At 44.2% G+C, this 23,874-nt stretch overlaps 1 protein-coding gene across 2 annotated transcripts in view; it reads right to left on the bottom strand.

Annotated features, from left to right (window-relative positions):
* Positions 1-1,001: 1,001 nt before the first annotated feature.
* tcf7l1b (transcription factor 7 like 1b) overlaps positions 1,002-23,874 on the bottom strand; it is a 32,055-nt gene continuing 9,182 nt past the window's right edge. Inside the window, exons 4-12 of one of the 2 annotated variants that reach the window (XM_053870291.1) lie at positions 14,036-14,119; positions 5,331-5,466; positions 5,102-5,204; positions 4,631-4,714; positions 3,417-3,560; positions 3,179-3,341; positions 2,998-3,105; positions 2,869-2,920; positions 1,002-1,923 (exon numbers count right to left, since the gene is read on the bottom strand). In XM_053870291.1, the coding sequence (XP_053726266.1) occupies positions 1,439-1,923; positions 2,869-2,920; positions 2,998-3,105; positions 3,179-3,341; positions 3,417-3,560; positions 4,631-4,714; positions 5,102-5,204; positions 5,331-5,466; positions 14,036-14,119 (1,359 nt within the window). In that variant the 3' untranslated portion in view covers positions 1,002-1,438. The remainder of the gene's footprint in view (positions 1,924-2,868; positions 2,921-2,997; positions 3,106-3,178; positions 3,342-3,416; positions 3,561-4,630; positions 4,715-5,101; positions 5,205-5,330; positions 5,467-14,035; positions 14,120-23,874) is intronic. The other variant, XM_053870292.1, reaches the window with a different exon arrangement.

Genomic DNA, 23,874 nt, shown 5'->3' with positions numbered 1-23,874 from the left:
TTATAAATTTCCCTTCTAGATATTAAACACGGCACCATGAAAAAGGAATTTACTTAAATCAACATGAATAACCAGTTCATTTCAACTCGCTCTCACCTGCGCAGGACTATGTATTTTTAATAAGGCTGCTGTCCTGGGAGACGTGTCGTTGGCGATGGGTGGACGGCCTCAGGGAGGCTGAATTTGACAACTCATTACCTGTAATTTCATTGACAGACTGGTGATGCGGGCGACGGTGACACCAGGGATGTGGTGTGTACCCGGACTTATTGGTGTCTAATTTGAGCTTCTCGAAAAGTTGTGTGTTTCATCCAACTAAAGCAACATGGTGGGAAAAAGGAGGAGGAATCTAAAGTCTTCAGTACATTTTGAATGTGTAAAAAGTACATAACAATGCAATAACTGTAATATTAAGCAGTAAAAGCAACCTTTTGGGTTATTATATGGTGGGGTTTTTTTTAAGTGTGATATTTTGGTTTGGCCTACAACGTCTCCCACCCCAGCTCTGACATCAATGGTCCGTCCCTGGCAGGGGTACTGATCTCAAAAGCCACCAAAACTGTAACCCACCTTGTGTATTTTCTCTAATTGAAAAGCCTAATGAGGTCCCAGGGGCTCCATCCCATTACCTCAGAGTTAATTAAAACCTGAGCCACGTGCCAATTGGTGAATAAAGATGCCGTAGAAAGTGGAGGAGGAAAAGCGGAGCAGGGCCTGGCTGTTCTGGGATCCAGCTGACCTGCTTTTTTGTCATTGTTATGGGATGTTCTGTTCTGGGAAGGAGCAGATGTCTATTATTCTTTTATTTGTATTTATTTTTGTTGCCCTGGTTCAGACGTGCCTTTCCTCCGAGGTGCACCAAATTTTGCTGTTTATTAAACATTAAAGTCGGTGCTGCCGGTGCGATGGTGATGTGCGGACGGTGTTGACTGGCGCATGTGCGCGCGTGGTGACGGCGCTTCAGGACCATTCAACAGCACAAAAAGAGAGCGAGAGAGATATAAAGAAACAATTCCAAATGTTTATTTAACAAGTCAAGGAAGGGGGGGGACACACTCGTGAATTGAAAAGAGGGGCTGTAAATTATTGGCCAGTACTAGGACTTAAAACATAATACTACCATTAATCAGATTTTGGCTACAAAGAAAATGTGTTTTTTGTTTCTTTTTTTTCGTTTTGTTTTTATAAAGAAACTGTATGTACATTGGTTCTTTTATACACGAGGTTCATCGGATAAATGCATGAAAACAAAAGCCAGTTCTGCGGTAAACTTTACAAAAAATACATTGTTTCATTGAGAGATGTAGAAAAGGAGGCGGTCAAATATTGACCAATAGTATTTCTTCCTTTTCATATTTTTGGGAAAAAAAAGTACTAAAATCTATTTGAAAGAAAAGCAATGTACAGCACATAAATGAGTGAGAATACTTTTGCAGATTCATTCAGTTGGTTTGGTGACCAAAGAGAGCGGCTGCGACTGGAACAAGGCATGATGGGAGTGGAGGGCGGCCTGGTGGAAAGGTGAGGGAGGGGAGAGCATGGAGGGGTGCAGGGAGGTGAAGGGAATGGGTCGGGTGAGGATGGGTGCGGTCGACTGGCTACCTGAGGTACCAATAGGGATGGAGATGGCGGGTTGGGAGGAAGAGGAGGAGGAGGAAGAGGAGGAAGAAGAAGAAGACGAGGATCCTGAGGCCTTGCCGGGGACAGAGAAGTGGTGGGGCATGCGTCCCTCTGGTTTGGTGGTGAGCGATAAGGGCTGCGCCTGCTCAGAGTGAGTGGCGGCGGGAGCCGCCGGCGAGGCCAGGGCGGCGGAGGGGGTGGCTGGCGAGTCCAGCATGCTGCCGTGGGAGGACGCGGGGCTGTCGCACATCTTCTCTGAGGGCAGGTACTGCACACACTGCTTCTTGTTTCTTATGGAGAAGTCTGAGGAAATCAAAGCAAAGAGAGACTGAATTATGAATCTGGCGTTGGCTCGGAATCTGGCACAAGTCCCTCAATGCTGAGGCGGTGACGGTGACAGCAGCGGAGGCTTGAGCCGACGTGAGAGACGCTGAAATGGCATGTGATGGGACACTGAGATGCACTATCGCAGACGTACCTGCCACTATTAGCACTGAACTTCGTACGCTGCGTGCGGAGGTGAAGGGAAGAGGTTAGTAAAGGTGAGGGGCTCAAGTGAGGGGCATGCACACAGGAAGGGTCATTAGTCAGGGAAGTGTGGCTGAAGTCATGGCTCTTCTTAAAATAAAAAATAAAAAGGAAAAAAAAGACTCCAAGTCCCTGACCACGAAACCATGAAGTAGCAGACAGGAAACATGACCCCTATCATATTGGTATTGCCCTGTTTATAAATAAAGACCGCAGTATTCCGTCACACCCGATTCTCATAGAGCCGCACAACATTTCTCAGCGTACTTCAATATTCTTACCGATAGCTTCAGCGTAAGAAACTTAAAAAAGAAAACTCATAATTTGACCTCCTCCATTCCCAAATCCAAAAAGATAAAAAAATTGACTCTTGATGAATAAACTGCAGTAAGTTTTTTTCACGTTACGGTCGTCCTCATAACAAATTACAGGGCGTATATGTTCACCACGGTAATGTCTCTTTTGTTTGCACAGCCTCTGAGCAACATTGTTGGAACAGTGTTTAAATGCCATAACTAAATAAATATGACATACAGGATATCAACTGACTGACACCTTATGACTGGGTTTCAACGGTTGCACCTCCGCCACTCTTTTGCAATAAGCAACAGCACATGGTGCTGCATTATGGCTCAGAAACGGAGAAATAAAAATGTTCACGAGGAAGTCAGGGATCAGTGAAAATATATTTTTTTATAATCTAAGAACAGCTCTTCTTACCTTCAGGTTTGGAGTCAGGTTTGTTATCTCTCTTCCTCTTTTTTCTCTTGCCCTGCAGAGACAGGGAATAGAGTCAAACGGGAGCTGAAAACATAGTAAACACACAGAGAAAATGTGTGGCGGACTTACATAGTTATCTCGTGCTGACCATCCCGGGTAGAGCTGCGAGTGCAGTTGCCTCTCTTTCCTGGCCAGCTCGTAGTATTTGGCTTGCTCCTCTCTGGACAGGGAATGCCACTGTGGACCAAGTCATGAGGGTTAGGACAAGAAAACCTCACGCTACATTCCCAAAAAAGTCCTGGTGACTCACCCGTCTCCCAAGGATCTGGTTGATGGCGGCGCTCTCCTTTAGAGTGCACTCGGCCACTACTTTGGCTCTCATCTCCTTCATATACAGCATGAAAGCATTTAGAGGCTTTTTGATATGAGGCTTCTTGTCTTCTTCTTTCTTGGCAGGGATGGGGGACTTCCTGCTGGAGGAAGACAGAAACCCTGTTATTGCACAGGATCAACTTTGGCGCTGGAGGTGGAAAGAGAAATGTCCGTACGCGTGCATGGAAGGGCTGATGTTGTCGCTGTTGGGTTCTTGCTTGATCGCCGGCGAGACGATGGCGGGATGAGGGATGCCGGTCTGGTGGAGGCTGTGCGGCGGCGGAGTCACCATGTGAGGGGAGAAGCGGCTCGATACCAAGCTGCAGGAGACGGATTTGAAAGTTTAGATGGCTTGTCTGGCACACATGCCAGAGATGAGTGGTTCAAAAGCTTCCGGATCTATCTTTATCTTCTGAACTGTGCTGTTGTCATGGTAACAAGATGGCCGTCACACCTGAAACCACTTTCCTTCCAGGCGGTCATAACAGTGTTCAATAAAGACGAGATCTGTATGAGGATATGGCTTCATCAAGTTCTCTAAATGCACCGAAACACCATCTTATTGTTTAAACATCAAGAGGGTTAGAAATTGTGAGGCAAAAAAATTGATTTAGTGATCAAAATTTCACATATTTGGGTTGACATTGTGTCCATCAAGTGATGTTTTAACTGAACGTATTTGCCAGGAGGTTTGCTTTAAACGTGTAGCTTAAAAGATGCTGATCATCACAGAACTTAATCACATGGAAGAAATGTTTATTCCCACATCAACAATGGAATAAAAATCTGACAATAGAGTTTGGTCTTATGAGTGGGTTCACATGGGCTTTGACTTATTCTACTGGATTCTCCGCTCATTCGTCTCTGTACCAGCGTGTGTGTGTGTTCTAGTACTTCATGGTTTGTGAGAACCTGTATGAGTTTCTAATGAACACAGTGAAGACATTTTTGCAAAGTGGCAAAGTGGCTAAGCCTCATTTTGGGGGTTAAAAGTACAAAATAGCTAGGTTATTATAACTGGGTTTTAGTTTGGTTTCATAGTCCTGGTTAAGTTTAAGGTTAAAGTAAAGTTAAAGTAAGTAAGTTAAGTTAAGCCATTTGTTTTAGTATTGAGATAGGAAGAAAAATCTGTGTGTGACCACTGAAGCGAGAAAATGAGACAAAAGTGGCAATAATGTTTTACTTTAGTGAAAGTTTTTCAATGTTTCACCGACTCAGGGTGCGACAATGTTGTATAACTGCTGGCTGGGACTTGGGTAACTCCAACTATGACGTACAGGAGGAGAGGGCGAGTATGGGGGGGGGGCAGTTATCGGGTGTTATAGCAGCAGCAGATATTACGTTACTCCCTGTGGGAAAGTGAGGGTGTTGCTGAACATGATCTGCTCACCTGGACATGGATGCATTCATGGCCAGCGCTGGGTAAGGGTGACGGAATCCTCCCGGGGGGATGGAGTACATGGGCTGGCCCTGCCTGGGAGACACCAAGAGGGAGACGGGGTTAGCCAAGTCTCAAGTGCGAGGCAGCTGACAGCAGAGCCAGCAGCACTAATCCTGCACTCATCACTCAAATCCCACCGCCACAATTGATTACAAGACCCTGCGGCAAAACCCATTACTGATCCGATTATCACCTCAAACTGAAATAATATGACGAGAGGGAGAATGGCTTGGTCTCGTGTTCAAATCATCCATATGAATGCATGGATTTCAATGTGTGATGGCTGGGAATCAATTCAGCGCAGGCATTTTTAAAAATGTATATAGTTGAAAACAACAATGTGAATCATCCTGTGAAAGTGGCCAACATCTGCAGCCGATGAAAAACATTGACTTGTTGCATGATGTTTATGGCACTCACTGAGGCATCAGCCAGCCGAGCGGATGTGCTATGGACCCCACGGCACCAGGAGACAGCGGGTAGTAGGGAGAGAGCTCTGACGGGTGAGGCGTCCGAGGAATTCCTGCCAGCGAGTCAAACACGAGTCATTAATATTGACCCAAATCCAAATGAAGTGAAAGTGCAATTCCGTTTTGATGCTCTTGAAATGAAGCACATGAAGAGCATAGGGCGAACTATTAAACCCCACCTGTCTTTGGGTCAAGGATCTCCGGGGAGAGGTGCGAGGGCGGCGTGCCAGGGGAGAAGTGTTCATTACTGTAGGTGATGAGCGGCGTCAGCGGGTGGACGTGGTGCGCATGCTGCACCACTGGCACTTTATTCGACTGAGGAAATAAGGCAGACAAAAAAAAAAGATTAATGAGATGCGAGGAACAGTTTACATAAACGAATGGTTATGTCAATATTAGCGCATGAAATACGCAAAAAATGTTTTTAGCTTAAATAAATATTGAAGGTACAAAGAAATCTTGCATACAAATAAAAAGATCCGACAAACCTAATTGTTTGAACAGGGGGTAACTATAGGGCAACTTTCTTGGAGGAAACACATTCACCGAATCCTATTCTGATTTTCTATGACTTTAACTTACACCAAATTTTACTCCATAGTCAAAACAAAATTAGAATCTGACACAAAAAATGTTGTGTGAAAATGTGGAAGGTGTGATACAAATCCGATTGTTTATCTATATTACATGAACGCAAGTCATGTGGCGCTGGATTCTGAGTTCAGCACTTTATTTGTGATGTTTAATATCTCGGTCTCATCGAGCGCCCGCTAATCCGCTGCTGCACTCCTGACTCTTTCATTGTGCACATGACTCGCATTGACCGCTGTGATAGCAAGTCATACATCAAGTAAACAAGCTGTCATGTGTAAAAAGGGACTTTTAGTTCATAGTAAACATCACAGTGCTGCGCTTGTGATCGGCCCAGCTGATGCAATTAGAACCAGAACCAAGGAACACTTAAGAGCATGGCAGCGGCATGTGAGGAGAGTCCTAATGGCTCCAAAGGTTTGAGCAGTCCGTTTGAGAGAAAGGAGAAAACTGGAGTGCCACAAGTCCACAAGCAGCAGCAGCAAAGCCACAGACAAACGCAATCGGGATAAAGTAAATAGGACGACCATAAACAACAGGAGGCGTCACCTCCCACTCAGTCTGACAGCTGGCATCACTGCAGGATCAGTGCTTTACTTGAAATCATCGATACACAAAAACTAGACTTGACTAGTCGCACTTGCTTATTGAACAAAGTACTGTATATGTACAGAATATATACACAGAAAATCAGGTCCTGCCAGTGTGTTTTTTCACTTCTGGTATGCCATGAATGCGGTGTTGCAACACGATTCATTCCCCAACCCGAGCAAGTTGTCAGAAAAGTGTCAACAAAAACTTCTTTTTTAAATCTTAAATTTAACAAAAAATACCGGAAACTATTTCTTCCTTACTTAACACCACAGCATTCAAAGGTGTCCATTAAGTGATTGTAATTGGTGAAGAGAATCTTTCAGTCGAATGTACCTCGATCACATTGCAGTTGTGCCTCTGACAAAGTTGAAGACAATAATAACAACCAGCGTCTCTGCTTTCATTAGGCAGCGCTCGGCCCAGCAGTCATTTCCCCTGGCTGCCTGGCTGAATAGAGCACTTGTTGGCGCAACTTGTCACATGGGAGGGTCAAGGGGTGGGGAAGGGGGGGAGAAAGGAGTCTTGTTCCTCCAGGCAAACCTTTCTTCAATATCCCTCCCCACCCCCTTCCCAACTCTCGTCTCTCCAACGTGGTCTGATGGGGAACAAGGTTTGCATTGAGACATTTGTACACTCTCTTGCTTCACGCTGCTTAGAATTGTTCCAAATCTCAGCCATGTTTTTTTTTCCATCGCACGTTTTTTTTTCTAAAGAAAGGTCCAACCTTTCCTGCTTTTAAATCTTTTAGCAAATTGGTTTCCCCAGACGTCTGAAGGACTCTTTGATTCCAGTAATGCCAGAGGAAGACAGGAAAATATTTACTAGTGTTAAACACGGCTACATCAGCTTGTTTAGCCACCTCAGATCTAGAGCACATAGGGTCAATGCTGCACACAGGAACACGACTACCCAGGTTGTTAATAAACCATCACCTTGGAAACGTTGCTCAATAGCGAGCCTCAAATCTCTGGCGTCATGTATATTTAAGCTGCACTTTGCTGCTCTACTTTGTGTACAATGTGTCTGGATTTTTCCGTATATTGTGAGGGCTGTGTGAGACCTCTAGACCTGGGTGCCAACACATTTTGGGAAGCACTTCAGTGAGAATTGGAAATGGTGCCTATTAAAAATTCATATCCTGGAATACACCAATCGTGCGCTCTAAACACACTTGTAAGTTCGAGGCCCTAGTTTCAACTTCTAACTGTCTGGTGAGGCCGGAACAGAGCTCAGATTTGGTCAATTTTGCAGGCAGTTTCCACAACAGGAATGACAATAGATGCACTGAGCATGTCTACAGAAGAATCTGTAGGGATGTTATACCAACACACAAATTTCATTTCAGCTCATATCGACGTACAGCAAATGAGTGTGCAGTCGCCACTTCATAATCCCCCAAATGTTTGCTCGGTCTCGACATACCAGCTGAAATAGGTCAGCACGTCATTTGCACTTTGCTATACAGATGATGTCATCACATCAAGTGTACACTCAACGTTGTTTAAAGCATGAAAATTAGAAGGTGGAAAGCAAAACAAGAATTGCACACCAGCTGAAATTGACTGTGGCTAGTCAGATATTGACTTAGCTATTAACCACTTGGTTTAAAACATTCTTTAACTTGCTTTAAAAAAACTAGGGCTGCAGCTACTATTAGTCAACTAGTCAGCATGTGATGTGTGCGGGTTGACAGCAACATGTCTGATGGTAAATAGTAACGTTGTTAACGCTTGCACAGTGTTAACTGCTGTTTTGAAACTTTATATTTGAATTTTAATTGCTCAAAATGTGGTGTAGAAGCGGTACCTCTTGTAACCATGATGTGCTTGTTGTGAAATGCGAAATGATGTCGGAGCCTCATTCATTTCTCCTCTGCTCAATAGCACCCCAAAACAAACCCATCCCACAGTCCTGTTCCAATGATTTACTTAAGTTCTAATCCAGATTATTGTTCCATTTCGGGAGCCGTAGTTAACCAAGGGGGCGCTCCAGAGATCATTAGGAATATAGCATGATAATAAAACACAGGAAAGCAGTGGCTCAAGACTAAACAGCCGTGCCTCAATGGCTTCATTCATCGGCTTCACCTCCAGTCTACAGCCGCTCCAGACACCATCATGACCCACTAGTGGAGTGTAATAAGGAAACCACAAGGAATCCGAGCCGTGTTTTAAATATAAACAACATCTACATGATAGTACAGATAACAAGCAACCTGGAACCAGATGGTATCGTTACACAGACGCGCCTGTTGCAAGCTAGACTGGAATGGCGCATACCTTAAAGCTAAGAGAGTGAAAACACCCCAAACTGGTGCTGGAGTGGTCAGACATAGTAACAGGAAGGTTTAGAGCGAAAAAAAAAACAACACAGCGAGAGTTGCAGGGCCGGTACAGAGAAAGAGTGGCTGTCTTTTTTTTTAAGATTCTGTAGCTAAAAAGGCCGAGGTGGCAGTACCTCGCTTGGCTGTGCAACTTGGAGCGGCGCTAAGAAAAGCACAGTCCTTGGTCAATGTGGGTGGAGGGGTGGATTTCATTCAAGCAAACATGTTTTTGGATCCTGCACATCTGAATTGAATTACTAGGCAAACAGCCGATGGGGAAGAGAGCTTAGAACAAACTGAATAACCCCACAGCTTTGTGTGTCTTTATGCTTGGCGATTCTGGGTGGGAGGCTCAGAGGCCTTTCAAAACTCCAGCAAAGACAGAGTGAAAAGAATGCCAGGCACGCTGAGAAATCCAAGCCTTGTTTGTCAACGGCAACAGGAAGCGGACGCGAGAGGGGACTGGACGTGTCGTATGTCTTTAAAATCAAGCGCTCTGAAAACTTTGCCATTCATGGCGGGCTTTTCGTCTGGTCATTGCCTCCGAAAAGGTCAATGGCTGTAATATTCTAGGTTAGAATAATAAAGAGCAGAGTGGCGTCACATTACACCACTAGATGACTGACAAACCCCCAGTGGTCTTTAAATAAATTGCGGGGCCACACAACATCTGTTTGCATAATTGAACACAGCGCAAGATACAAATATTCCTTCTTACTGTCACGTTACTATCAGAGTACACAAAAACAATACGGGCTTATCGTTGACTAATTTAATCCTTTTGGGCAACAGAGTATTTTCAATGAAATATTCAACACTATTTCTAAAGGTTGTAGAGTGAAAATGGTTGTAGATGAAGATGACCTTGGAGTTAGGGAGTGAATTCACTCATCTGATTTGTATGTGTCATGACGTCACTAGGCGGCGCCCTTAGTGATTCCCATACTTGTACAGATGTTTATCGAATCCACAGCAAGGACTCTTCCTCATCTCTCAAGCAACAATGATGATGATGGCTGTGCATCATCACAGTGGAGCACTGCAGGACCGTGAGCACCACAGTGTGTTTTCCCCCTCGGCCTCCTCTCCTCAACCACAAACTGTACACACTTTATTCACATCAAAACACGCCCTCAAATGTTGCTCAGACTGAAGTTACAGGTGTGTAAAGCAGTAGCTATATCAGGCTTCATATTTGCAAACCGCCAGAAGGGTTCAAATTTTTGAACTGAGTCAGCAATACAACACCATGCGTACAATTACAATTCAATTCATATATTTATTTATGTTAAGCACTGCTCAACACCTTCATTATTATTGAAGCCAGACAAGCTAAAGAGATGATATATGGGGGAATAAAATTCTATAGTAAGGTTTATCTTAAATGCTAATAGCATGAGCGACGCTTGATGCCAAAACTACCTGCAAATCAAGTAAATTTGTTATTGCTATTGAATCTGATTTACAACCATCAAAACACTTAGCAGCAAATGTAGCAATAGTGCTATTTAGTCTCTCCAGCAGCGCTAACATGCTTATATACTCGTAAAGCTAACAAGGCTACCGCATTAGCTGAAGACGGTGTATGCAACTGAAGTCAACTTTTTAAGTATTTATTTAAGTATTTCCATGTCAAGACACGGATTTATCCAGTTACAGTCTTTGACTATTAAAGCAGTACTTGTTAGAAACATCAAAAGTTGAGTAAAAGCGCCCTAATAGTCTCTCATGAGTTTGGACAGAAATCAAAGCTCCGGCTCCGTATTCCATGGGTGAACAGGATCCTGTTTCTGCTGTCGCCCAGCAGGACGCCAGACTTCATATCAGTATTCTGTTCAGTCCTCCTGAAGCCTTTGATAATCTGATGGATCCCGGTGGTTTGTTGCCTCATGCAAATCTCTCAGGACTCCCAGCCGGAGGGGGGAGCAGGAGGGGGGGTTCGCCAAAACCAACGGCTCGTACGACTTAAAACCACTGCCAGACATCATCTCCATTGTCAAGCTGCAGGTTGCACAGAAGACAAAAGGCACTTCTGGAATGCCGCTCTGGAGCAGGTCGCTTCAATTCACTCCAACATGTCAGTGACTAAGCAGCTTGTGGCACACTGACAGGAACACGTCCCTCAATGCTGTCATAGCTCTTGACACTAATACAATATTCAAACAAAGAAGGTGATTCTTCTGAGTTTGTTGACGACGTCTCTCATATTTGAGCGTCGAGCAGTTCAACAGGGGGGCAGACGCTGAACTAGCAGACGACTACTGCTGACAGAATAGAACCCAACACAACATCATTATACGTGGTCCTGACATTTGCATGGGAATATCAGGATTAAAAAAAACATTCTTCTCCTTTGCAGCCCAGCTGAGCCACAAGTGAGGGGATGACAAGCTCCTCATCACCTGCAGCGCTTTGATATTTTATTCATGGAGATGCCGCCCTCTCTGGCGCTGATACCGCCGCGCCTGGACGTATGAATGTGTCAGTAGCTCGCGCAGATGTTTGTGATTGTGCAGGACGTCATGAACTGGCCAGTCCCAGTCCTCCCACGAACACGAACAAGAGCAATAGCACCTGAATGCTAAACAATCTGCCGCGCTGAATAATACAGGAGCCTGGGTCGGAGCAGCCTCAGATCAACATCGCGGTCTCACGGACCCAATCTGTAGAGTGAACACAACTCTATCAATGAGCTCAAAATAAAGACAGAGTCATGTGACCGAGGGACAACACATAAGTGTCAGCACTCTCCACTCACAACCCACCAGTCCATCAGGAAACCAAAAGAGAGATGTCAGGGTTGATGCGTACACACTTGTGGGGCGACTTCAGGAGCGACTCACTGGCCTCCACGCAGTAATCCCTGGACCCCCGTGAGCGCTCATCCGCTCCCCTCGCTCTCATTAGTGCAGCGCTGGAGCCTGGGGAGCCTGCAGGCCTGGGGAGTTCGCCTGCTGCTCCCCTCCCACTCTCGGGCTCCTCGGCCGGAGTAATGAGCTCATAATCGGCCCGGCACGCTGTCAGCACCGGAGGAGCATGTGGGCTCCTGGCCCAGAGGTGAGGGCACAGCAGGGGGGTTCACTTTCTATCCTCCGGGTCCGAGGGAAGCTGTCCCTTTTCCAATATTAAAGCCGACTACCTTATGTGATCGCAGGTCAACCAATTCACACTTTTCTCTTCTAACATTATAGTATATTTTTCTTATTTCATCTTAAAATAAATGTGAAAAATTCTAATGCTATACATCATCTTCATATAGTCGGCGGGTAAAAACTGTGTTTACATATTTTAGTTCGCTGTTCAAAAGTCATCGTTGAAATTATGCCAGTGACGCATCATCTAAGCTACTGTATTACAAACGACAAATTTGCTTAAGAAGTTCAACCAGTGACAATCATCGGGATAAGCTCTTCAATAAACCCCCGATGGGGAAAATCATTACTCAGAAACACTCATTAAGTGAAAAAAAAATATTTGTATGTTTGGTTAACGCCGAACAGGTTTCTGTGAGCTGTGTACTTCAGTGTGCTCCGAGTTTATCATTTAAATGTTACTATTTATTCATTGAAATGTCTCCGGGGCGGCCGGGGAGGGGGTGTTTGAATGCAGCTCTAAATATTGGTCATTCATAAAAGTCAATATTGATGAGTGGGATTCACGAAAGGTGCGCTTTGCTACCTGTGGATAACGTTTGTTTGCATATTTACCCAGCACAGGAGGAGGAAGATTAGAAGTACTTTGCTGTAGTGAGTTCAGAATTATTAATGACGACATTAATTCTAATACTTGGTGTTGTGACTCTACAGCGTTACATGTGTCAATATTCCTGCCAGCTATTGAGCGCAAAGCCACCAAACATATGGTGTTCAATCCGGTTGAAGACGACAAGATGAGGCGGGAAACAAGTTTGTTTATGTTGTACAAATAAACTGAGAAAAAGACTTGCTACTTTTGACTGCAAGCAATCGGAGACAGCTTTGCCATTTGGCTCAGCTCTTCCTAGTGTCAGCCTCGACTACAACAACAGCTCAATAGCAGAGACAGAGAGGAGACATGGATCCATCTGAGGATACAAAGTGCCACCTCAAGACTCCTGAATACTTGAGGCGCTCTGCTACCTGACCCATGTCTACAACTCAGAGGACCTAATCTTCCAGCTGTGAAGCTGCACAATGAAGGACCAACTGCAGCCATGATGTATTGGACTACATTAAAAAACATCAACAAAGCCACACCAATAGCTTCTGCAGCCACTGCGAAGGTCCGACCCAATCGATCGACTTCATTCTGTCTGCACAACAATAAGACTGGTGCGTCACTTATTGTCGCTCAGTCAGAAAAAGATCAGGCGGGGTCAACGCCCGGTCAGCATTTCTGTTCTAATAAAATATTAGTAATTGGTTTCCATTGAGCTCCGTCAGATTCCCATGAGCAAGCGCTCCGTCTCGAACAACAACTTCCCATTGAGTGAGCTCAATGAGGACTTTGTCATGTGCATCGCCGCGATTATGGGATGCAGCAACTCGACCACAACTGCACGTCTCGCCGGGATGTTTAAGGTCACGCGGGGTTGAGTCACTGCAGCCAACGTGTGGCCATCAGCTCGTGTCACACCCACATCATCACTTCCTTGTTGATTAAACTGCTCGATACTATCAGACAGATTCGCACTGAGATATTTGAATTAAATTGTTTTCAGTCCCACATCGCACAGGAAAGACACAAGACAAACAGGTTCTGCCGAGGACCCGCATTGTCTCGCCTGAGTGAGACACCACGATGACTAGTTCTCACCTGTGTGGGAGAGTTCAAGAATGGCGAGGAGGTTGAGAGTTTTATGGGAGAGACTGAGTTATTACAGCAAACGGAGCAGTCAGCGCATTAACATGAACACAACAGCTGCATTATTCTCATGAGCAAATCCTGTTTTTTTTTTTTTTGCGTCTATGTGTGCTTCATTTATTTGTTTGAAAAAGAGGTTAACATCCTGCTGCTTCATGGAAACCTCTCATTACATGCTGGTAACTTTCTTTCATGTAATAGGTCAAGTGGTCGAGCTGTGAACGTTCTCATTACATGAATTTAAATCCTCGCGGCCAACTTTCCTCAATGACTTATCACCGGTTAGCATATTATTACATGTTTTTTTTCTCTCAGTGGCACAGACTCATGCTTCACCTTGTCTTACACGCCCGGAGCCAATGCGGTGCGTAAGTCAGGCGCATGTCATGCCTCTGAACACGAAAAGAAAAATACAAAAACTAAAAATGTCAAATCTTAAAGCATCAGTTAGATAATCTGAGGTTGCACGAGCTTTTAAACTCTGGAGGCAGTGTCCTCACAAACATGAGAGCGGGAGGAATTTCGGCGACTTACTAAATGGCCAGGCGTCGGGGACCGTGAGTCTTTGAGTCCTGCGGAACCGGGGACGTCCAAAAGAGGCCACTTCATCTGAAGGTACTGCAGAAGGAGAGTGATAAAAGACAAATGAAAAAAACACGACTAGGAAACATTCATGAGCAGAACAAATACAAATCTTCCTGTCAGCACCGATGATCTACGACCGATGTTCTGGCCGGGAGTCTCCGGCAGACACCTGTACGTGACCCTCGGTGCTGCCTGAGTCACACAGAAATTTCTGGCACCAGGGAGAAGAAGTGATGTGAACACGACGGACTGGTGGAAAAGTGTGAAATTGCCGTTTGTCAGAGAAAAACAAGAGTCCAGCTGTGGGCGCCCATCGCAGAGCGGGTGGGAAGAGACAGCTGGAAGGAAGCCTCGGCTACAGTGCACTGAAAGGTTGGGTTGTGAACTCACACACATTCCTGTCTATACGTTTGCCCTTTTAACCCGAATCCACCCCTCCCGCTCATGTGTCACTATTTTTCGCACGTGTATTAAAGTTATCATACAAGTCTGAGCGAATGTCTGTGCCACTGGCTCTGGAAAGAACACTTCTTTTTTTTATGTGATTAAGGGTTCAGAACAACAGACGTTTTCTTTCTGAGATCTTGATAGGACGGAGCCAGAACCATCTGCTGCATGAATCAGTTCAACTGCAGCAGCCTGTCATGCGTGTGGATTTTCTCTCTGCAGCAATTTCAAATCCAATGAAAAGGTTTACAGGTCATATGTGGTAGTAGCTATTAAACTAAGTCTAATTTTAATGTCTCATTGAACAATTTAACTGCTTTAATCTCTAAAAAATGTTTAGATCTCAGTACATTTCTGCAAGGACTTCAGTTTATTGCGCTGTATTTTACCTACTTTCTAGTAACACAGAGGGACGCAAAAAGAGAGTGAAGGTTATCAGTAGCAAGGAAACATTGCTTTCAAGATTTCTTTAAATCAATATTCTGGTAATGTGTGTTTCCTCCTACATGCTTCCTCTTTAATGCTGTCATTTTTCTGCTGAACTTGTGAACCCCTCGCGTGTTTGTCCGCTCTGCTGTTGTAATGTTGAAACTGATTTCTTTTATCGGGATGAGTGATAGCTCTACGTTTTGAATTATTATTTGCAGAAAAACCTGGTTTCAATGTCTTCAGTACCTTTCAATTCTTTGTCTGAAAATGGTGTTCTTTTGTTGCGAGCCAACAAGTGGGTGTGAGAAAAAAAATAAAACTCTTTTTCCTCACTTCCCAATTTAATTCTTAGCCGAGCGTTGAATGACAGCAAAGACTGATTTGAATTCAGGTTGAGTTTTTTTTTTTTAATCGTTTTGCGAGTTCGTAAGGAGGAAGGAAGCCTGGATGGTTAAAAATGGAAAAGACATTATAAGCAGGAGGGGGAGAACGGGAGAGGAGGGAAGAAAAAAAAAACATTTTCAGGAATGAGTTTGTCGGAGCAGGCAGAGGGTATTGTTTCCTGACAGCTGGGGTCCAACAGAGTTCCGAGGCAGGGGGAAGGGGACCCTTTTTCCTTTTCGAAAAGCCTGGAAATTCTTGGAGTTGACATCAGCCCTCTTCATTTTCACTATACTGCTCAAAGCTGAATCGTAAGGTTCCAACTAATGGGCCCAGGTCCATACAACTGTCAGGAGGCAGTTGCTTTTAGAGGCTGCTAGCTCCCTATTGAAACCGCTGCTGAGCACACGCTGCCTAATGAATGCCGCTCTCCGGAGAGAAACCCCAAAACAATGCACTTTTCCCTGTCTAATCTATGTCAATCATGAGTCCTTCCACAAATGAAACCATTGTGAGCGTTTGGTAGAGCCCAGCCGTGCCCACACCGGCGCTCCTGTCCCTTATTTGACAGCTTCTGCCAGGACCGGGGAACATGCCCCACGGCACTTTTTTCACTCGCACCTACTTTTCTTTTAATTGCCAGGGTGCCCTATGGAGCAAGTGTTCGCACACATCCAGGCAGGTAACGTCAGCGAAGCACTGTCACATTAGCAGCCGGGGCCTCCGCCATTACTACTGTGCACCGGCGAGGAGGAGGAGGAGGGGAGGGGTGGCGGGATGTGAGTGGCGAGCAGGAAACAAAAGGCGAAGGGTTGTCGGCTGATCAGCCAAAACTTTCTAAAAGTCTCTGTGGCGTCATGAAAAAAAGTTTGAACAAAACCCCACATCTGATTAACAGCGTTATTACACTGCAGATATTTGTCGTAACTATTTTAGTTTGAGTGTTATTTTTCTTTTTGTCTGTTTGTTTTTTAGATGACTGCAGTCGCTAATGTCAGTGACGTTTAAAAGTTTGGAACCATGCTAAGTTCTCTGTTTGTATTCAAATAGATTAAAGAGCAATACACTCCCTGTTGACAGCTTGTTTCAATGTAGTCGATTAAAACTTTAAATCCCCATTCTAGACATACCCGAAGTGTTACGGAAAACCTGCCGGCAAATTACTAGCAGTGGCTATAAGCTAGTACAACACAATATGTTTAATACATTGTTCGCTACTTGATCATTATACAGTATTATTATATAGCACATTAGAAATATATGTATTTAAGCTTCAAAAGTACATCCACTGTCATAAAAAAGTATATTGTATAAAGTAAAGTAAATAGTATACATAGTACACGATATAGTATAAGTAAAAGTATATAATCTTTAGCAGTATCTTTGTTTGGCAGCTCATTTGTTGCAGTAATAAAAGCATCCTGCGGTGGCGCCATTGAACACTGGCTTCCCAGCAGCTAAGTTTTTTGGGTCTCACACGTATTGAAGACACAAATAAAGAAGTAGTTTACGACAACAGAGCAAGAACTTTTGAGGTCCTCAGACGTGCGGGCTTGGATGCAGCAGCGTACTAAATACCCCTCAAACAGACATATGTCGGGGTGTTTGAGCTGGAAACAGAATCCGGACCGACTACTGAAGGAATTGTGCAACAAATGCGATGTGATCCATTTTCACCGCTCTCTAATTGTCTTCCAGCCATCCTCGGCCTCCAAAGCTCAGAATAGACTTCAGTAGAATGTGCTACTTTGACGGGGACCCAGATGCGACAAAGGTGGCAGAGATGCCACTGAAAAAAAAGACGCACTGGAGCCCCCCTCGGTTTTTTTTTTGAACTTCGAAAATACAACATATGCTGCGAGGCATGAGGCTTGCCAGAGCCGGGTCCTGATTGTTCCACTGCTCTCACAGAAATCACAGCCAAGAGTCTTTGTCATCTCTGAAGTGTGTGGTGCCACACTGCAGCCCGACATCACAGCACGGAGAAGAGACAGATGTCTGGACATTTGCTGTCAAACTAAGTCAAACACTCTGCCAAAGAAGGAGGGGGGGAAACTTTGCAGGCAACTATCTTCCTGCTACAATTCGCACCATGGTGGAAAGTTGCAACCACTGACAAAAAGTCAAGAGAAAGAGAACGAGACAGCTGTACATCATGGACGATGACAGGCAGATGCATCACCCTGGAAGCTAAACTTACCAGCACATTACTTAGCAACTCAAACAGCTATTTGATTTTAGAGTAGCTTCTGTTCAAGCTGAGGAACAGAGAACAACAATAGAGTGTGTTGTGGTTTCAAGGAGCACATAAACAATGTAAATGCTAACAAACTGTTTGTTGGTAAACAAAATTGTGACTGAGGAACTTAATGGAGGAAACCTCTTATTACATGGTAAGAATCATAATACTGACATTACAATGTCAGTCATCTAGAAATGTTGCAGTAACAAAACCATCCTGCAGAGGTGCTACTGAGCATCTGAGATTTTTTTTGTTTTTCTACTTCAGAAATAAAATAAGGTCATCTCTTCTCTGAAGTATTTACGTACAAATATATTTTATTTTATTTTGCTTTTCACATTTTTGGCAGCGCTTAAATTGGGGACAAATTATGTGTAAACACATATTTTAGCAATTACGATTTTGCGTGATATTGTACGTGATATTTTGGCAACCATTCCAGGGTAAAATATAGTCAGTCTTAACAAGATATGAATCAGTATTTAATAACGGTAAATTGCCAGCTAAAATATAGATAGTACGCATATGAATAAGTAGTTTATTTTTGGTAATAAATGTTCCCGAGTGTAGGGCGTAAGCATATTTTATATAACATGCATTTGAGATCTACTATTGTGGACAGGAGCAGAGATCTTTCAACGCGTGACACACACTTTGGAACGAAAGTGTGAAGGTGGTACGAAGCTTTATTGACCGGCATTCAAAGTTGCTATTGTGGGGTAAACAACTTTTTACATTGTGCGTGCTTGTCGGAAAGTGTGGATTAAAGGTCTGATGCTAAAGGGATTATACCCTCAGTGGATTACGTCGGAATTCAATCAGACAAAGACAGAGCAAATAAAAGTGTGAGCTCAGACGGTTCTTGTGAAACGCTCCGGTCTAACTTGTGGTGAGCAGCACAGCGGCAGGAATGCCTGCATGGATCGCTCCAGCAGATAATGTCAATCACCTACTGTGTGGAGAACCCCTCCCCATTGTTTTCTTTTGCCCCCCAACAGAAAACAAATGGGCCACACAGCGTGCTGTTTGGCTGAGGTGTTAATTACCGTCCCCTGCACATATGAACAGCAGCCTCGCACAATAGCCCCCCTCCGGACCCCCTCTGCACCGCTGCCCCTCCCAGGTTTGCTCGGCTGATATCACCTGCTCATGCCGGGCCATTGACACCTCAACCTGATCTTCGCATGAAACACAATCAAATCTCCGAGGACAAAAGCCAGCAGATAAGTCGCCCCCGCCTCATCTCAGAGTTTGCATTAAGTCTCATTGTTTGCAAACATTAGCAGCAATTACAGTGACAATTCTTAAGCAAACCTCGCCAGCCATTGTGCTAATTAGCGTGTAATTGATGGGGAAACGACAAGCGAGTCAGTTGGCTACTGCTGGAGCAGTTTTTTTTTTTTTTTGAGTGGCAACCATGACTTATTAACCCATCCACTCCGAGCTAAGAAGATTAGCAGGAGAGGAAGTTATTTATCAGGAATATAACGCAATCACGGCCATCGCTTCCAAGTTGTTTGGATAAACTTTACAAAACGTAAAATACAATTTTGACATACTTTTACATCATAATAGAATGTAGAAAAAGACCGCATATTTAAAGAATATATTAAAAAGCAACTTTTAACAATTCATTCGTACATCAGACATCAACAGTGTTAGCCGCTTTTAAGTTCTTTATAGATACAACTTAAGGTAATACTTGTGCGTTTACAGTAACCAACCTGGTAAATACTGGTTTATAATTTCACCCAAAAGTATGGAGAATAAAACAAAATACATGGAGCAATGAAGCATTTAGAGTGTGTTGTTATTCCGTCTACAAAAACACAACAATTTAAAAGCATCAAGAAGTTGGATGATCTATTCTGTAAAGCATTTCAGTAACTCATCATCATTCAGAGAATACGGATGATGTAATGATATTTTAAGAATGGAGAGGTCCAGCAGTGTTGCAAGCATGCAGTTAATGGCTCGCACATTTGAAGTGTCCATTAGGCGGCAGAGGAATGAAGTTAAGTGACTATGACAGGGACACTCCCTCAGTTTGCCGGGCCTCTATTGTGACCCGGTTGGTCTTCCTGCACTTTTATTCACAGCCCGTAAAAAAAACTGGGTCAAAGGTCAGACATCCAGAGTGCTGCGGTTTCTATGGTAACATAGCCTATTAAGGCCAGGCTCATTGGCCTCTTAACATGCTCTTGTACACAAAAGAACTATTAGTGCAAAGAGGGAGAGAGCAGAGCGAGGAGGGGAGGCAGCGTGAGGGAGGTCTTATCAACAAGCTTTTTTTTTTTTTCCAAGACGAACTTCAACGTGTTGAAAATATATTGGAGGGAAGAAAAATGTATGTTGAACAAACTTTTAAAAGTCCTGGGAGTGAGTTCACTTTTCTTCTGTAATAAAACACCTCGCACTCGGCCAAGACGCCCCCCACTTCTTCAAAATCCAAACTCTTCGGCAGGAGTTTTTGCAACTCAAGCAACTGTTGCAAGTTTTTTTTTTTCCCCTTCTTCCTTTAGCATGACATGATCCTGAGTTATTACTTCCTGGATGCTCGGCCTCGAAGAGTTACCTCACACTGGTCTTTAAATGAAGCAGCTATTGTTCCTCCTCTCTGTCTCTCTCTCTCTCTCCTGTCGGTTTATTCGCATGCAATTAAAGGGAAAAGTTCTTTACCTGAGGTTGAGCCTCGGAACAAGTGAGTAATTCTGCCACAGCAGCTCATATAAAACTCACTGCGTAATTAGACACACAAGAAAATAATTATGCATCTGGTAAGAGCAGGACAGTGTCGTAAAGACGCGGAGGAGGGAGCAGAGCTATTCCAGTCAATTAGAAGGAGTCAGTTATGTGGTTTCCCGTACCTGCCATATCTGCTTTCTATTGTCCTAGTCCGCTCTGCTAAATGTCACCGTGCTCTGGTGTCAGGTCAGGCTACACCTCCAGTGTCAAAGATGCGGCATTGTTTGTGCAGTCCGGAGCCGAAACTTTTATTTATTTTTTTCACTCTTAAGGGAGTAGCTTTGTCCCATTGACATTCACGCCAATAAACATCTGTATAATTAACTCCAGAACACATCGGTCAGCTGCATGTTTACAGTAAACCACGACTCTGGATGTAAAATGTGTTCGCCTCGCCGCCAGTGACACATGAGTTCGACCTGGATTTCTCATTTATGACCAACACAAATTGACTGGAGACAGCCAGGGTGACCAGTATAATGCAGCCCTTTCCTGCCAAGGCATTTAGGAGGCAGTAATAAGTCCAGCATGAAGTCTCAGACTGAACATGGCAAATACCGCAGCGCAGTAATCACTCCAATCTCATAGCTTAGACAAAATAATAAGCACTTTTGTTTTCCCTTTACCTGCTGCTGCGGATAAATATTCAGCCTCAGCCTGCAATTGTGTTTTCTAAAGAGCTCTAAACAAAAGGCAAAAGGGGCGACTCTGGAGCGCAGGAAAGTTAGCTTGCTGGTAGAAAAAAAGTCAAAAACGGAGGTGGGCATAAGTGGGTGTAGTGGAGAAGTCAAGGGAGAAAAAAAAGGGCCTAAATTAAACACATTTGTTTCTGCTCGCACATACCACAAGTCTTATGAAAACAGAGGGCTGATTGTGTTCACTCTCCAAGTATCCCCCTCCTTCCCCGTCCCCTCCTCTCCTCACCACCACCTAACACCACCCAGCCCCACACCCCCACCCCCTGGTCCTGAGCGACAGACCCTCCCCCCACACACAGCTGCCTGCAGATGCCTCCTGTGTTTGCTCTCCGAGTGTGAGCACAAATCTCCAGGCCCGCAGACTTCTGGGCCCTGCCTCATCTCAGTTTTTACTACCTGACATCGCTATCACACCACTTCTAACCCCACTTCTCGTCTCCGCCTGCACCCCCACCGCGCGCACACACACGCTATAGGTATGTTCCCAAAACGTAATTCACTCCCCATACAGCATGAGAAACGTATACACAAGGCTAAAATTAAAAAGCGAGCTGTACGACAGCGACCCCAGTTACTAGCACGACATTCCAGGATTAGTTATGCGCATTGTCAGCAGACTTCAGGGAGGTCTGGACACGGGCCAGGGCATTTTTATACCTGAAACATTTGTAAAAGTCATTGCCTGCAATCCTAAGGCTTTATTTTCATCTTGCTGAACACAGTGATATTGAGTACTAAATCATGGCTGAGTGAAAGCTTTGGCCATAAATTCAGTTCAAGTTCATGTCTCAGGATCCTCTTACCACTCACACGGCTTTGGAAAGGCTACGTTTTTCTGTTGAGAAAAAATATTGGTTTACCAAGTTTGCTGAGGGATTATCGCGGACTGCTTTAACGCAAGTACATTGTAAGATAGTTATTGCTTCATACATCAGAATATTACACTTGAAACTGATATTGCGAGAAACACAACAAGCCTTCATAGATTTGGGGAACTACCCGTCTGTATTTCTTTAAATATGAATCAACTTTCAAGAGAGTTAAACTAGAATTCATACGCCCACCAAATATGCTAATCTAACTGGCTAACTTAGATTGAAAGAGTGAGGTACTACATGCATAAACAGTCATAATAAGACTATCACATCTAGTCGCAACAAGCTATGAAAACACCACAGAATAATTGCACAAAAGAGAAAATTGAAAGTCAAGTTCATCTTAAGTAACTGGTTAATGGAAGTTTCTCAAATATTGGCCCAATTTATGTTAATATTTAGATTATATTTTGTCCCATAAAATATTGCTAACTTAGCGCTATCTTAGTTTTGGCGCTTCGGACCAAATGTATAGACAAGCCATAAATGAAAAGGTGGGCATTTATTATACATCATAACTCAAAAGATACCGCAAGAAACTATTCTACAATACCACAAAATACAGCTTTTTCAATGCAGCATGCAATACATGTAGGTAAATCGAACAACATGTTGAAACAAGGAAAACATTTTGCTAATATTTAGCATCAATTTTAAAAAACGCTATTGACATTTTAGGGACTTTTTGGGGGAAGCTCACTGCATGTAACATAAACCAGACCACCAGGAACTCGAGGTTGACCATTTCAACTTTTCCTACTCTATATATACAGCTGCTGCTATCTTTCACTTTCCAATATGATCTAATTAGAATGTCAAGGTGATTATGATCTGGGGCTGCTGTGGATATCGGATTCCCAGGGACATAGTTTCGGAGAGTCCGCTTACAATTACACTGTATCCAGGAATGTGGTGGTGCTCCGACCAATTACTGCAGAGAGAGCGAGTAAATGCTCTTTTCCCGATTCAGAGTGTCGAAGAAATGGCATGACAAAGAAAGTTTGCTTCAAGAGCATAAAAAGTTTGAGGAAGAAAAGTTTCTGCAACACAACTCAACTCTTATAAGCGGCACACTGCTGCAAACAATTAACCCAAGAACTGTAAGCTGCTGAGCGCGAGAGGCTGAGCGAAAGACAGCCCGAGAGTAGGGGGTGCTCGTGGAAGGAGTGGGGTGCTTGTGCACAATTACAGCAGGGATTTATGGCCTGAGAAACAATTTATAAATCACAGCGCCTGGGCTAATGTGCTCCAGATTGTCCTCCATGCAGCTGCAATTTTGGTCTGCGTGAAACTGCATAATAAACCTGGCTGGAAGACATGTTTGGGTGGTGGTGGGGCAGGGTGCTGTTAAGATTTCGGGTGGGGGCCGACAAGGGTGAAACTCTGGTCTCCGAAACTTTCGAAGGTGTTGGGAACAAAGGACCGCTGGGATTGATTTTGAGTACCCGGTGTGAGACATAAAAAGTTCGCCTCATTTCTCCATTAAGAAGTGACAATCCCGCACCAACACAAACTTTAGTTCCAGATACAACTGTAGCAAACTGATCTGCTCATTGTGACGGAGGGATCGGATGTGCCGAGGAAAGCACAGGCTTTTGTGGCCACTCAGCCAACTGGCCCTGAACCTTGACCTCTAACCCTTCACCCTCGGGGGCAAACAAAGCTCTGAGTGACATCTGAAACTAGACACTCTGTAGGGAGAGAGTGTCTGGACAGGACTCAAATAACCCCATTAACGCTGCGGAAAAGATTTACGACTTTTTCTCCCTCACCTGATTGTCCAAAACAATTGAGCGATTCGAGGTGCGCGCCAAGTCTCACCTTGTTGACTCGAGAATCTCCGTCTACTCGATACACACACACACACACACATGCTTACGGTTAGTCGGCATGAAACGCTTTTGGAACCCGTCCCCTCGCAGAGGACCGGCGCAACGGAATTCTCAACAAGCGCTGGCGTTAGTCTATTGT

Source organism: Synchiropus splendidus, chromosome 7 (genome assembly GCF_027744825.2).
Source record: "Synchiropus splendidus isolate RoL2022-P1 chromosome 7, RoL_Sspl_1.0, whole genome shotgun sequence".
NCBI classification, from domain to species: domain Eukaryota; kingdom Metazoa; phylum Chordata; class Actinopteri; order Syngnathiformes; family Callionymidae; genus Synchiropus; species Synchiropus splendidus.
The sequence above is the reverse complement of the archived record's forward strand: the minus strand, read 5'-3'. Positions and strand labels throughout refer to the sequence as shown.